We start from the raw sequence: 16,094 nt of genomic DNA on the forward strand, positions 1-16,094 counted from the left end.
ACAAATTTCACATCCCAACATGAAATGACTACTTCGCGGATACGTGCAATAAACATGTCCGAGTATTATCAGCCAATACTCGATCGGGTATTATAAATCGCCCGATTTTAATATTTGATTATAATTTCGGATTTCGGCATTCCGACTGAAAAATATTTAGAAAATAGGTATGGGTGTACTCATGGTCTATATTGGCTCGAAATGAAATTACGAAGCCAACGGCATGATCGGAATTCGATTCCGAGTTACGGAACTCAAGAACCACTTTTTGAGCCGTACCGGATGAGATTCGGTCCCGACAGCTGTCCGAAACCGACTGTCTCCGAAAATCATGAAACTTTACCACCAAATTGGACATAGAATTACAAGACTAAAACTCAACTAGAGTTTCGTCTAATTCTTTACCTAAAATTTCCAGAAATTCATTTTCGAAAATATAATTAAAAACAATATTAATAAAATCTTATAATTCGAAATCGTAAAATTCGCGGTGTTACACACAAGCCAGTCAATCAAGCTCCACTATAATCAAAATAATAATACAAGAGTGTCTCCAAAATACAGCACAAAACATGTTCAACAATATGATATACAACAAAGCAACAAGCTTGAAAATGAGAACAAGAAAAACAAGAAAAAACCAGAAAATAGCTGCTATAATAGCTCGTTTTCTACCACCTCCGACGTCGTCTCACCAATCCAACTGTTCAGAATGGAGTACTATAAGCTGTGAACCTGCTGTCCAAATTTCAGCCCGATCCTACGGTGAATGAAGACACAGTCGCGAGTTTCCCACGACTGCTCGGAGTTCCTAAGAGTTGAGTTTTCTTATGTTCTCTCACACTTTTCAATTGCCTCTTTTTGCATAAATTACCTTGATTGGCTTGCCACATCTGACCCCTATCTGTTAGATTAAGTGAGACAAGTGAGCTTTGTACAACTGAATCTTTCTCCATATAGGAAGGGAGCCCAAACCCAATAAATCTTTCATTCACAACTATGTGGAGAGAATCGCCAAACTGACAATCTCACAACAAGCTTCAAACTTCCACCTTGATAAGGCCTTAGTCATCATATCAGCACCATTATCATTTGTATGAACCTTAGCCAATTCCAACAACCTAGCATCCAAAACATCACGTATCCAATGATACCTCACATCAATGTGTTTGGACCTAGAATGAAAAGTTGAATTCTTCCCAAGATGAATGGCACTTTGACTATCACATAATAACAAGTATTTGTCTTGGACAAAAACAAGCTCCTGCAAGAATTTCTTCACCCAAAGCAACTATTTACATGCTTCTGTAATGGCAATGAACTATGTCTCAGTAGTGGACAATGCAACACACTTTTGCAACCTGTATTGCCATGCTACAGCTCCCCCTGCAAACTTAATCAAGTAACCTGAATTGCACTTTCTGGAATCAATGTCTCCAGCCATATCAGAATCAGTATAGCCCACAAGAGTAGGTTTATCACCTCCAAAACAAAGACTCAAACTAGTAGTACCACAAAGATACCTCAAAATCCATTTCACAACATTCCAATGCTCACTACGTGGATTTGACAGAAATTTACTAACTGTACCAACAACATATACAATATCTGGTCTTGTACACACCATTGCATACATCAAACTTCTCACAAAAGATGTATAAGGAACCCGTTGTATATCTGATTTTTCAGTTTCATTTGAAGGACAATGTTTAACACTCAACTTAAAATGAGTAGCAAGAGGAGTGCTTACCGCCTTAGCATTTTTCATCTGGAACTTCTGTAACACTCTCTTAATATAGTGTTCGTGTGACAGGCAAAGTTTCTTTTCTTGCCTATCTCGCATGATTCTTATACCAAGAATCTGCTTAGCAACTCTCATGTCTTTCATGGCAAATGACTTGTCTAGTTGTTTCTTTAACCTATCAATCATGGAAATATTTTTCCCAACAATAAGCATGTCATCAACATATAATAACAGGATGATAAAATCATCATCAACAAACTTTCTAATGAAGACACAATGATCAGAAGTAGTTTTCTTGTAGCTTTGCTCACACATAACACACTCAAACTTCTTGTACCATTGTCATGGAGTCTGTTTCAAACCGTATAATCTCTTTCTCAGCCTACACACATAGTCTTATTTCCCTTCAATAAGAAAAGTATCAGGTTGTTTCATATAAATCTCTTCCTCCAAATCACCATGAAGGAAAAAAGTTTTTACATTCATTTGCTCTACCTCCAAATCAAGAGTAGCAGCCAAACTCAATACAATTCTAATGTATGACATCTTCACCATAGGAGAAAAAATCTCACTGAAATCGACACCCTTTTTCGGTCTGAAACCTTTAACCACCAATCTGGCTTTATACCTTAGAGATGTAGAATTACTTTCTTGCTTCACCCTGTAGATCCACTTGTTTTCCAAAACCTTATTCCTTTTTGGCAATTTGACCAAATCAAAAGTGTGATTATTATCCACGGACTTCATTTCCTCTTGCATTGCATCCAACCACTTCTTTTTTTCTTCATTTTCCATGGCCTCATGATAATATTTAGGTTCTCCTCCGTCTGTTACAACAACATAATCATGAGAAGGGTATCTGGTAGATGGTTTCCTCTGCCTATTAGACATCCGAAGTTGAACTTGAGATGGTTCAGAAGCATCACCAACATTCTCATATTGTGACATCTCATGTTCATATTCACCAATATCAATGGAAAAATCTAACTCATCTTCAAGTTGTTGATCACCAACATAATTATAATCATGTTGCTCACCATTTTGAACGTTATTCTCAACTGTATCCAAATCATGTATAGGCGTCCAGAATGGATCAATATCAGACAATCTACTATCTTCCTCAGGTGTAGTCTTCTTCATCTTCTCAATGTCTTCAATGGTTTGATCTTCCATGAACTTCACATCACGGCTTCTAACAACCTTTTTCTCAACATGATCATATAACTTGTAGCCAAATTCATCTTCACCATAACCGATAAAGATGCATTGCCTTGTCTTCGCATCCAACTTGGACCTTTCATCCTTTGGAACATGCACAAATGTCTTGCAACCGAAGACTCACAAATGATCATACATGACATTCTTGTCAAACCAAATCTTGTCTGGCACCTCAGCATTCAGAGCAACTGCAGGACTAAGATTAATAACATGCACTATCGTGTACAAAGCCTCACCCTAGAAAAGTTTAGGTAATTTTGCTTCAGAAAGCATGCACCTAATTCTTTCAACCAAAGTTATGTTCATCCTCTCCACTAAGCCATTAAGCTGAGGAGTCTTAGGAAGAGCCTTTTCATGTCTAATACTTTGCTGCTTGCAGTAAATATCAAACGGTCCACAATACTCACCACCATTGTCAGTATGAATGCATTTCAGCTTCTTGCCAGAATGTATCTCAATCAAAACATGGATTTGTTTGAACTTTTCAAGCACTTGGTTCTTTATCTTCAAAGCATAGACCCAAAGCTTCCTTTAACAATCATCAATAAAATTAACAAAGTAAAGTGCACCACCAAATGAATTTACCTTCAATGGACCACAAACATCAAAATGCACCAATTCAAGTAACTCTGACTTCCTTGAGGGAGGATGCTTCTTAAAGGATAATCTGGTCTGCTTACCAGCCATGCAATGAGAACATTTCTCCAATTCTGCAGTCTTTAATCCTAGAAGTACATTTTTTTGGCTAAACAATTCAACCATTTTCCCACTAATATGACTAAGTCTGCGGTGCCATAAAGAAGCCTCCATATCCATGGTATTCACACTTTCTTTAGCAACCAAAGCTTTTGTCCAATATTGTTTAGAAATTTTCTCCACTCTGGCCACAACCAAGTTACCTCTAGTGAGTTTCCATTTTCCAGAACCAAAGTGATTATCATAACCACCATCATCAAGCATATGCACAAATATCAAATTGAAACGAACATTTGGAGCATGTTTAACTTCTCTCAGCAACAACTGCACTCCCATGTTGGTATGCAAACAAATATCACCAATACCAATTACCTTTGACACACCATCATTATCCACATACTCTCATCTGATACAAGATTAACCGAATCACGATCGTGAAGAATAATAAGATCATCACAAGTGGCAATAGTAACACGATCATCATCACCATGATTCTTCTCGTTCTGCTTGCCCTTCTTGTCTTTGTTCTCCATTTTCCATTGAAAACAATTCTTCTGTATGTGAGCTACTTTGTGACAATAGTGACACTCCATATTCTTGTATCTAGACTTGGACTTACTTCTTCCCTTTTCTATATCACCTTTCAGTTCCTTTCTAAGACTTATCCCCATGTGTTCACTGACAAACACCTCATAATGAGATGAAGTACCATGTGCCTTCCTTCTCATCTCCCCATTAAGAATACTTCCTTTTATACTCTCCATAGAGGCAATATCATCATTGGCTGAATTTGTTATTGAAACTCGAAATGTTTCCCGAGAATCTTATAAAGTATTCAGTAGCCATAGTCCCAACACTTCATCATTAAACTTCATACTCATTCCTGATAATTGATCAAGGACCCCTCGAAAATCATTCAAGTGATCTGAAATAGAAGCTCCTCCTTGTACCTCAAATTCATCAAGGAAATCAATAAGTATAATTTATTATTCCCTGATTTAGAAGCATATAAAGATTCAATTTTCTTCCATAGAGATTTTGCATTTTCCTCATTAGCAATGTGATTGTAGACATTGTCTTCTACATAATATTGAATGAAACCACAAACTTGTTGATGTTGAAAACTCCAATCTTCATCGGACTTGGGCTCTGGCTTCTCAGTAGCAAACACAAGAATATGCAAATTCTTCACAAATAATAAATCTTTCATTTTTCATTTTCACAAGTGATATTTGGTATCATTCAAACATATCATTTTATGTGTATTTGTCTGCATCATTCAAGCAAGTCAAATAACCTCAAACCCCAAAGAGCTCTAACACCACTCTGATGGGAAATTCAACACAATAACAATGTAAACTCTAACAGAGTATATACAGCGGATAATAATTTCCCCAACTAGCTAGAATCTATGAGGGGCAGTATCAAATAATGTAGTAACACACGAGAGACACTAGAATTTTAACGTGAAAAATCTTCCCAAAGTGAGAAGTAAAAACCACGGGCACATGCTAGTTAATCAAGCTCCACTATAATCAAAATAAGAATACAAGAGTGTCTCTAAAATACAACACAAAATGTACTCAACAATACGGCATACAACACTGCAACAAGCTTGAAAATGAGAACAAGAAAAACCAGAAAAACAGCTGCTGTAACAGCTCGTTTTCTACCACATCGGACGTCGTCTCACCGATCCAACCGTTCAGAATGAAGTACTATAAATTGTGAACCTCCTGTCCAAATTTCAGTCCAATCCAACGGTGAACGAAGATGCAGTCACAAGTTTCCCACGGCTGCTCGGAGTTCCTGCGGGTTGAGTTTTCTTATCTTCTCTCACACTTTTCAATTGCCTCTTTTTGCATAAATTACCTTGATTGTCTTGCTACATCTGACCCCTATCTATTAGATTAAGTGACACAAGTGGACTTTGCCCAACTAGGTCTTTCTCCATATAAGAAGAGAGCCCAAACCCAACAATCTACATACAAGTAATATCTACACATCATATCTTACTTAGTTACAAGGAAAAAATATACACAAAAAATATATAATATTTATATATTATCATTATATAATCTATCATTTTTATTTAATCATTGTTTACCTTGATACTCAAACTCATCTTTACTGCAATCTCACATCTCAACATGGCACTCGTACATGTGTTTGATCATCCAAACAAACATCTTATTTGTTAGATTTTTGTTTCACTTTCATAAACACACCACCTACCGACATATATGAGACAATGTGTAAAAAATGGACCCTAAATTTATTAAAACATTTTGTATACAAAAGGCATAAATTTTTAGGGACTTTAAAAAAAAATGATATAACAAGTACCCTTTCCTTATTGTTGGATTTCATTAGGTTGCTTAAGAGTTAAGATGCTGCATGGCAGCCAATACTTTATTAAGCATAACATACCATATTGGTGTGGTATTATACAGTAATATTATATTTTAATATGTTCCATTCTAAATTTGGATATGTATCACAAAAGAATTGCACCCATTTGCTTCTTTATTTGTTTGACATTATAAACCCATGTGCTGATAATGATATTTTAAAGGTTGAATTCTGCAATTTGCATGATTTGGTCGATCATGAACTTTGAGCATCAACTAGGAGTTTTGAGAAAGGGAAAGTAATTTAATAATTTAGTGTCAAAAGTCCCTTTCCAAATTTGAGTTTCAGATAGAAAAGAAAAGAAAAAATTCTATAATTTATAATCATTTCACAAATGTATTTAATGATTATAAATTTTTTCTTTTTCTATTTATTTTCTTCGAAAATTCAACTGAGAGGATATGAAAAGTACTATTTTCTTACCAAGAGAAGGAAAAGTGTTTTGAGGTACAAATCTAGCTAGTCGGCTGAAAAGATCATATATTTCTCTTACTTTTGAGGGAAAAAAAGGAAATTACTAAGAAGAAAAGAGATATAGATGGCAAAGCTTCTCTCAAGACAAGTAGGTCATTAATGCAGCCAAAAAAATATAATTAGACCACATTATACACTATCATCTTATAGTTTGGGATCAAAGAAAAATACATAAAAAATTATATAATGTAACATATTTGGTTTTTATATGTAAACTCAATAACTCCCCTTTCGAGTAGTGTATTCTCTTATATCCTTTCTTGCACTTTCATGAACTGAAGGTTGTCCTAAATGGCAACTGTTTTTGTGGTGAAATCACCTATTATAGCAACGGCCATTAATTTAGATTTTAGATTTAGAGAAAGATATTTCTCTAAAGTCTAAACACTGTCCCTTTATTTTGTTTCTTAGAGAAAAGAAAAGTCACATATTTAACACGTGCATAATATTAATTTTTCCTTTTTTGATTCAGTATGTAGATCATATAAGTTGTATCTTTGTTCAGTTCCATTTATTTCTAACAAACTATAAATATCTCATTTTGATTCTAGTTGATGACTCTTTGAGTTTTCCAATTTCTACCAAACAATAAATACATCATTTTGATTCCACTTGATCACTCTTTAAATTGTTTAATTTCTTATTATTTACCAATCAAAAGTGAAAACTATGATCAAAGAGTAGCACGAAAAATTATTGTGTGGTCTGAAGTAAGTGTACTGGACATTTATGATATGTTATATATATATATATATATATATATATATATATATATATATATATATATATATATATATATATATATATATATATATATATATATATATATATATATATATATATATATATATATATATATATATATATATATATATATATATATATATATATATATATATATATATATATATATATATATTTTTTTTGTAGAAATAAAAAGATATTGAGGGAAAAATAGGAAAACACAAATTACATCATAATGAATGGTTATTTTGTGTTTTCCCTTTATTAATAGTATAGATAAAGTGAAAAATAAATCAAGCATGTTGTTTTTTGCTTCATTTTCTTGGTTAATCCAAGTTTAGTTTATAAAAAACTAACAAAGAAAAAATAAGAAAAAACAATCCTAATCAAACAAACACATACTAGTCAATATTTGATATATATTCATTGAACAAAGTGAAGAAATCTAGATCAAATATGAAGAATACAAAAGTCGATTCTCTTATGTCACAAAATATATCTATTAATTTTTCATTAATCAGTCATTCTTTGTTGTGCTATTTTTAGAGGAAAAAATATATATTATTTTGGCAAAATATGACTTTTGCATAAGGATCTACCTTTTCCCATTTTGTTTTCTTATGAATTGATGAAAGGAATCAACTTTTCTTACCACCCATGTAAGCCACAAGAAAAATGAATGCTCCAATATCCAAAATAGATTTAAACTAAGTATCAATAATATATTGATAAATTAAAAGTATACGAGTTTATGTATAATCAATAATTTGGATATAGTTAAATTTTTAACCTATTTAAAATCATAATTAGTAACAGTGAAGTTTAGGTTGTAAACCACCACCAACAATAAATAATCATTACAATTGGCAACCAAGTTTTCTACCAACACACCCTTCACAATTAGATAATTAGATAAAGAATTGGCTTTTAGAGAGAAGATGAAGGTTTAAATTTATTACACCAACATGAAATTGATTGAAGAAATTTTTTGTAAACAATTCCTCACCTCATCCAAATCATATTGGCTAATTCATTATGAAATAAAAAGAGAAAAACTGTTTGAATGAATGAACTATAATGTGTTGAATATATATTGATGAGAAATACACAATTATATAAATTAGGACATGCCCCTAGTTGTAATTGATGCCAGTATGAACATACTTTTTGGGAGAACCTACAAAATAGATCCACCTGAAACTAAACTATTGAACATATCCATTTTTGTGTTTCATTTATGTTTTAATTCAATTAAAACTTGTTATCTAATTAAAAAAAATCATAAAAATAGAAAATAATTTTGTTATATTATTTGGTGTAATTTGATTAGTTTGGGATATGAAGATATAAATTTTTTGGCACATCAAATCCTTCTTCCATTACTCACTATCCATCCCTCAACCACTCTTCAATTTCTTTTCAATACTAGTAGGAGAAGACCCGTAAATTCACACGAATAATAATGTGTATTGTATTAATTTAAGTAAAGAGTGACTACTTGTTAATGAAAATATTATCAAAAATTTACATACTAAAATATAGTTTGTAATAATTCATTACTATATATAGATGTTGAGATAATGAAATAATATTAAAGCAACTCGAGTTTCCTAAAATATAAATGTTCATATATTGGGATGCTCTATCAAATATTAATAGGAATTGGAAGGACTAATTTAACTAATAATTTTCTATTAAAGTATGCCAAAGGTAGTAACTTTTTTCTTGGAATTTTATAACTTTATGTTACACTTCACACTCACCAAAGTCATAGGCAAACTTCACATTTTATTAACATTTCACAAAAAGAGGCAAAACCGTCCAACTCAAACGAAAACAGTGGCAAGTGTCTCCCACTACTATCCCTTAAGTAACGCCACTCTCTCAAATATCTTCCATTTATTTTTACCCATTTTCACTATTTCTATCACCACCCCATTTCTTCATTCCATTCAAAGTTTCAATCTTTTCTATCAAAATCTCATTTTTACTAGTCTTCTCTCTCTCTATTTCTCTCTCTGACACAGACACAAACTTGAGTTGAAGTATGTTATTACTTCTTGTTTTGTTTCCTTAACATCACTTTTTGTTTTGGTTGCTTTCAAAAGTTGTTGTCTACTGAAAAAATAAAAAAAATGCTTGATCTTTGTTCTTTGATATTTATATGCTTTGTACTACTTTTCACATTTTCATTATTTTAATAAATAAAAAAGTTTCTGATTCAAGTAACTTGGTTACCCCTTTTTCATTGATATGCTTTTCTTTTCATGCCTTTTCATTTTCCGTAGAATCAATCCAAGTGGGGTATAACTCTAAATCCAAAAAAACTAAATCTTTATTATTAGGTGTGTTTTGTTTATCTTTTGTTCAATCCTGCAGGTGTTGAGAAATTCATCATGTCTAGAGCATTGGTTGGTTTGTTTGGTATTTTGTGGTTATGTTGGTTATTGTTAGCATCAAATGTAGATGCTCAAGTTGAGTATCTGAAATACAAAGATCCAAAGCAACCTGTTGCAACTCGTGTTAAGGACTTGCTTGATAGAATGACCCTGGAAGAGAAGATTGGTCAAATGGTTCAAATTGATAGGAGTGTTGCCAATGCTGAGGTTATGAAAACTAACTTCATTGGTAAGAACTAAGAGCCCCTTTCTATAACTGTATAAGTTTCCCTTTTCTCTTAGTTAATAGTGTTTGAATCTATGAACATGGTTACTTCAAAATGGTTGTCTTTACCAATATACTTTTGTAATTTTTAGATACTTTCCATCTATGTCTTTCAATTATTTTTGGTATTTTTTATTTTCATTGTGTAAGGTTCTAAGCTATAACCAATTTATTGCTAGCTTTCTGTTCTATTTATTTTGTGTGTGGACCTACTTTGCATTTCAATGTTTCATTGATGTGGTAATGAATCTCTTAATCTTTCAAATTCAATACATCCTTTCCTTGTCATGTTTCTGTTCACTTATGTTAAGGGAATTTCTTTTGTGTAATTTTACCTTGCACACATAAATCATCCTTTCATTTTATTATCTCTGATTCTCTAGACAGAATTTTGATCAGATGTTGGTTACCTTGTGAGAGTTCTCTTTACTACATATTCCCTTTCAAGATTTCATTCATCAAATAGAATGTTTCTTCATTCATTTTACTATATGTTAATGGTAATTCAATGCAATCTACATTTAATTTGTACTTAATGTGTTTATATATTCTAAATATGGAAACTAAATGCTAGACTCTAAAGCACGGGGATATAATGTTCATAGTGGCACGAAAGGGAACTTTAGAAAATGGGGAATTTGCCACTTTTTGTGCTATTTTCTTGGTGCTTCAATTTGAGCTTCTTCTCATACTCCAATGTCCACTTGTCTTCCTCTTTGTTCATGTTTGAGTATGTTTCTCCTTTTTAATGGCTAGTAGATTTTTGTATCTTTTTTTGTTTTAAAGATGATATTTCCTAGAAATGAGTTTTTGCGGGAAAAAACGTGTTAGATGAAACAATCACGTTGGTTCTTTCAATTGCGTGCAGGGAGTGTATTGAGTGGTGGTGGTAGCGAACCACTTCCAAAGGCTACTGCTCAAGATTGGATTAATATGATAAATGAATTTCAGAAAGGATCTTTGGCAAGTCGATTGGGCATACCAATGATGTATGGGATTGATGCTGTTCATGGACACAATAATGTCTATAATGCTACCATATTTCCCCATAATGTCGGGCTTGGATGTACCAGGCAAGTTGAGATTTCTACTCCTGTTTGTCGGTGTATGGAAAACATTTTTGGTACACAATCGTCAAATGTGATAATATTTGGTAATTTATGTACCCCGCGTTTTTTCACTTGAATGATTATACTAGAGTGAGAGGTAGTTGTTGTATGGAGTATTCTGTAGGTTTAAAACTCAGATTATGTTAATCTTATTGATGTTTTATCGGTACTTTTGGTTTCCTTTACCCTTTAACGAACAGGGATCCTGAACTGGTACAACGGATAGGTGCTGCAACTGCTCTTGAAGTCAGAGCTACTGGGATTCCTTATGTTTTTGCTCCATGCATTGCGGTAAATAAGATGAAGTTGTTACACAATTTGAGACAGTCAAATGTGTACTGTTTTTTTTCTTTAGAATTTTACTGATTACTCCCCAAACATTGTTTACAGGTTTGTAGAGATCCAAGATGGGGTCGGTGTTATGAAAGCTATAGCGAGGATCATAAAATTGTTCAAGAAATGACAGAGATCATAACTGGTCTACAAGGAGACGTACCAGCCGATTACAAGAAGGGGTTACCATATGTTGGTGACAAGTATGAATTTAATGATAGTAGAACTGCATTTTATGATTATTATTACTATCATCACTATAATTGAGGTTCTTTATCTACACACTTTATAAATGTTATTATTATTATTGATATCAATTGCTATTATTAAATCACAACAATAAATGAATAAGAAAAAATAATCTGAATTACATAATTGACTTATATTTTTTATGTTGTTACTGATTACCTATGTATCGAAAGTTCGTTTTATCCGCCTATCCTTTATCGGGTTTATAAATTTGTGGTAGGACAAAGGTAGCAGCTTGTGCTAAGCACTTTGTTGGAGATGGTGGTACAAACAGGGGAGTTAATGAGGACAACACATTGATTGACTGGCATGGATTGTTGGGCATTCACATGCCTGCCTATTATGATTCCATCCTTAAAGGGGTTTCTACGGTCATGGTATCGTACTCCAGTTGGAATGGAATAAAGATGCATGCAAATCGTGATCTAGTCACCGGCTTCCTCAAGAATACCCTTAAGTTTAAGGTGATCGGCTACTTCTTATTCTTCTTATTCATACTTAACTGCATAATAAATGTTGATAGTACAGTTGTTCTATGCAATGGAAAGATGCTTACCAAATGCTTTTTAACATTGATCTTCGTCAGGGATTTGTCATCTCAGATTGGCAAGGTATTGACAAAATCACAGCACCACCCGGTTCAAACTACTCATACTCTGTCCAGGCTTCCATTGAAGCCGGTGTCGATATGGTTAGTCTGTTCTCTATGCTGAAATTTGTAGCAAGACTGGAGTGAATAAATTTCTGCTCAGTTTAATTCATGGAAAAATGTTATGCTCACTGAAGTGTACGATTATAATACAAATGTCTTTCTGTTGACTCTTATTACAGGTGATGGTCCCATTCATATTCAAAGAGTTCATTCAGGATCTTACACTCTTGGTCAAGAACAAGATTATTCCAATGGATCGTATTGATGATGCTGTTGAGAGAATTTTGTTTGTTAAGTTCACCATGGGTCTCTTTGAGAATCCTCTAGCAGATTCAAGTTTAGTCAACGAGCTTGGAAGCCAGGTGAGTCATTCAAACCATCCTAACCTTAACATTGTATTTTCAGTCCAGAACTTGATTCACTATTTAGTTCAATCAAAATAACATATTATCACATTATGTTTCATTTGATAAAAACAACATATCTGATGGAAATGCTTTCTCGACAATTGAAGTCGTTTTGCATATTATGATAGATCCTGAGCCACATTGCAATATTGCATACCATGAATGAGTAATCCATCTCTCTTGCTGCCAAATCCACCAATGAGATAACCATTTCCAATTGCTATGAACTGAATACCTCCCTTTTTTTGCATTAACTAAAAAGATATATACCTTTCTGTGTTGACCATATCTGTAGCATGTAACAAGTGTGTTAAGGACAAAAGTCATATGCAACTTTAGTGGCGTTCCTTCTTACCGGTATTTTAGAAAATATCATTGCATAATTGAGATATTGAGAGTCATAGAAGATTATGTTGTTTAACTAGGAAAACAGGAACCTAGCGAGGGAAGCTGTGAGAAAATCTCTAGTGCTGCTTAAGAATGGGAAAAATGGAAGTGCTCCACTTCTGCCTCTTCCAAAGAAAACCTCAAAAATCCTAGTTGCTGGTACTCATGCTGATAATTTGGGTTACCAATGTGGTGGGTGGACAATCAAATGGCAAGGATTCACCGGCAACACTGACACAAGTGGTAAGTGAATTTTAGACATTCATAGCAAGCGAAGGTATTGACCTATGGCAACATGAGATTCTGGTCTCGAGATGTACCAAAGGATTCATCGGCAACACCAGCAGTCTCTAGATGCTAGTCATTGTAATAATATGCACTATGCTTTTGATGTATATTTTCAAATAAATACTAGCATGTATTTCAGAAGCAGCTGTGCTTAAATCCTTGAAGTTGCTTTGATTATTTCTCAGTTACTTGAACCCGATACATTTTCATATCACATTGGCAGTAAATATTTCAGTTTTTGAAACTTTTCTCTACTTGTTTGAGGACAAAGTGTCGAAAGAAAAAGAGAACATTTTAATAATATAAAGTTTATAAAGTGCATCATAGGCATATACAAAGACAAGAGTAAGATTCTGCTTCAAGAAAAGGAATAAGCTATTATAGAAATGAATTGATGGGCTTTCTTTTCCATGGACAGGAACAACCATTCTCAGTGCCATAAAATCGGCGGTTGATCCAAGCACACAAATTGTCTTTCAAGGCAACCCTGGCAGTGAATATGTTAGTTCCAATAAATTTGATTATGCCATTGTTGTTGTTGGCGAGCCTCCTTATGCTGAGACTGCCGGTGACAGCACAGCACTTACATTGGCGGATCCTGGCCCAAATATCATCAATACCGTCTGTGGGACTATCAAGTGTGTGGTTATCGTCATTTCTGGCAGGCCTATTGTGATTGAACCATATGTTTCCTCTATAGATGCATTAGTGGCAGCATGGTTACCGGGCACCGAGGGCCAGGGTGTGACAGATGTCCTTTTTGGTGACTATGGTTTCACCGGTAAGCTTGCGAGGACATGGTTCAAGTCGGTAGATCAACTCCCAATGAATGTCGGGGATCCTCACTATGATCCACTTTATCCTTTTGATTTTGGACTGACAACTGAATCTGTCAAGGACCTTGTAGAAAAGTAAGTTCTGTTTACGTTATGGAAGTTTTGTCGTGTTAATCGAATCGGTCTATCATACTAATGAAGCTATCAATGTTTATATGCAGATCAACCTCAGCTGCTGTTGGTGTAAGGGCTTGCATATTTAGCATTATGCTGACGCTAATCGCGTGCTTATATTTAACAGGTATGTTTGTGATCATGAAATTAGTGAGAAAATGAAGTTGATTATTTTGTTCAAGTGTCAGAAACAGAATATCTATGTAGAAATACAAATGAATGATTATTTATTCATATTGATAGGTTAAGCACAATTTATTGGAGCTCATGGAAGCTGGTGGCTAGAGAATTAAGTTGGGACACTTCCTAGCTTAGTCTTATTTATTAGTATGATTCATTGTATTAGAACATTTTAATGGGAACTTATTTATTTGAGCTCATTTTTTCTGCTTCTTAACCATACTTTTTTAAAGGGAAATCAGATTATAGAAAGTAGAAATAATTTTTTTCCCTAAAACTTATTTTCTGTTTTCAGTTAATTTCTTTTGGTTTTTAAGGTGAGACAGAGTTAGTTAGTGATGTTATGTGAGATTTATCCCAACAAAAACTTATAAAATGAATGCAGAACCTTTCTTCATCAATGTGTCTCTCTATCTTTCCTCAAACAAATTTTATTAGATACATTAAGCCACTTTCTAGTGTACCTACACATTAAATCGAAAGGAATGTGTATAAAAAAGTTCATATAGCATGTTCACTAAAACTTATTTTCTCACATAAGTAACTTATTTTCATTTCAAAATTCGTATCCAACTTTATATATGTTTGATATCTTTCAAAAAATAATTTCTTCAATTTTCTAAATAAAAATTATAAAATACTTAATTATTATTATTTTTCACAAGCTTCCTTTTGGAGCTTACCATTATTTTTTTCCTATATTTTTTTTCATTTTACATTTTTTTCTTCCCATCAGAGGCCTTTCAATTTATCTATCTATTTAATAAACACTATTAATTTATACAAACAACTTTATACCTATTTTAATTATTTAATATATAAAAATGATTAGAGGCCAAATTTATTAATATAAAAAACAATTATTTGTACAAGTCAAACTAGAAGCATCTTTTAAAATCATGCTTTTGCAAACATACTCCAATTTAAACATATTTAACTCATTCTCATACATAAACAATTATAATTTAATTTTTTCAACTATACCAGTAACAATACCCAACAACAACAATTTCAATACGGCAAACTAAAAACTAATCCTTTTGAGATCATGATTACTCCTTTCAACTAATATCATTTTCAAAAATCAAACTCATGTGGATCCAATAAGACTTTATTGAATAAAATAACATGTTCAAAGTTCCAAAATAGAAATTTATTTGAAACGTTGATATTTTGAACATATTTAATATAAAAAGTCAATAAATTTATAGCAATAAATTATACCAAACATACATTTGGTTATAGCCAACCAAATAGTCAAAATTCCAAAATAGATTTTTATTTGAAAGGTTGATATTTGAACATATTTAATTAAATAATGTATATTTTAGTAATAAAAGTCAATCAATTTATTGTTAGCAATAAATGTCGTGAGAGTGATGCCATAAGAGTATTCCAATGTAGCATGTCATTACAAATTTGAAATTCTGTCAATTTTTTTTACTTATTTTGCTTTAAATAAATAATAAATTATCAACATAACATATAATCATATGATTTGAAAAAGAATCTTTATTTTATCTGGATTTGTGTAAAAAATGAGAAAATAAATTATGGCAGAAGCTATTTATTAATTTAAATAATTGA

At 32.8% G+C, this 16,094-nt stretch overlaps 1 protein-coding gene across 3 annotated transcripts; it reads left to right on the forward strand.

Moving 5' to 3' along the window:
• Positions 1–9,240: 9,240 nt before the first annotated feature.
• On the forward strand, positions 9,241–14,745 carry LOC109338466 (beta-glucosidase BoGH3B-like). 3 transcript variants are annotated; one of them, XM_019575720.1, is made up of 12 exons: positions 9,241–9,333; positions 9,668–9,916; positions 10,821–11,025; positions 11,262–11,352; positions 11,452–11,597; positions 11,864–12,107; positions 12,230–12,334; positions 12,475–12,657; positions 13,128–13,332; positions 13,796–14,288; positions 14,375–14,454; positions 14,571–14,745. In XM_019575720.1, exons 2-12 carry the CDS (start codon positions 9,685–9,687, stop codon positions 14,573–14,575), a joined length of 1,989 nt encoding a protein of 662 aa, XP_019431265.1. In that variant the 5' UTR covers positions 9,241–9,333; positions 9,668–9,684; the 3' UTR covers positions 14,576–14,745. The 3 variants fall into 3 exon arrangements, with proteins under 3 accessions (XP_019431265.1, XP_019431264.1, XP_019431266.1); XM_019575719.1 differs by lacking the exon at positions 9,241–9,333 and adding an exon at positions 9,476–9,587; XM_019575721.1 differs by lacking the exon at positions 9,241–9,333 and adding an exon at positions 9,493–9,592.
• Positions 14,746–16,094: the final 1,349 nt, after the last annotated feature.

Source organism: Lupinus angustifolius, unplaced genomic scaffold, assembly GCF_001865875.1.
Source record: "Lupinus angustifolius cultivar Tanjil unplaced genomic scaffold, LupAngTanjil_v1.0 Scaffold_26_26, whole genome shotgun sequence".
NCBI lineage: Eukaryota > Viridiplantae > Streptophyta > Magnoliopsida > Fabales > Fabaceae > Lupinus > Lupinus angustifolius.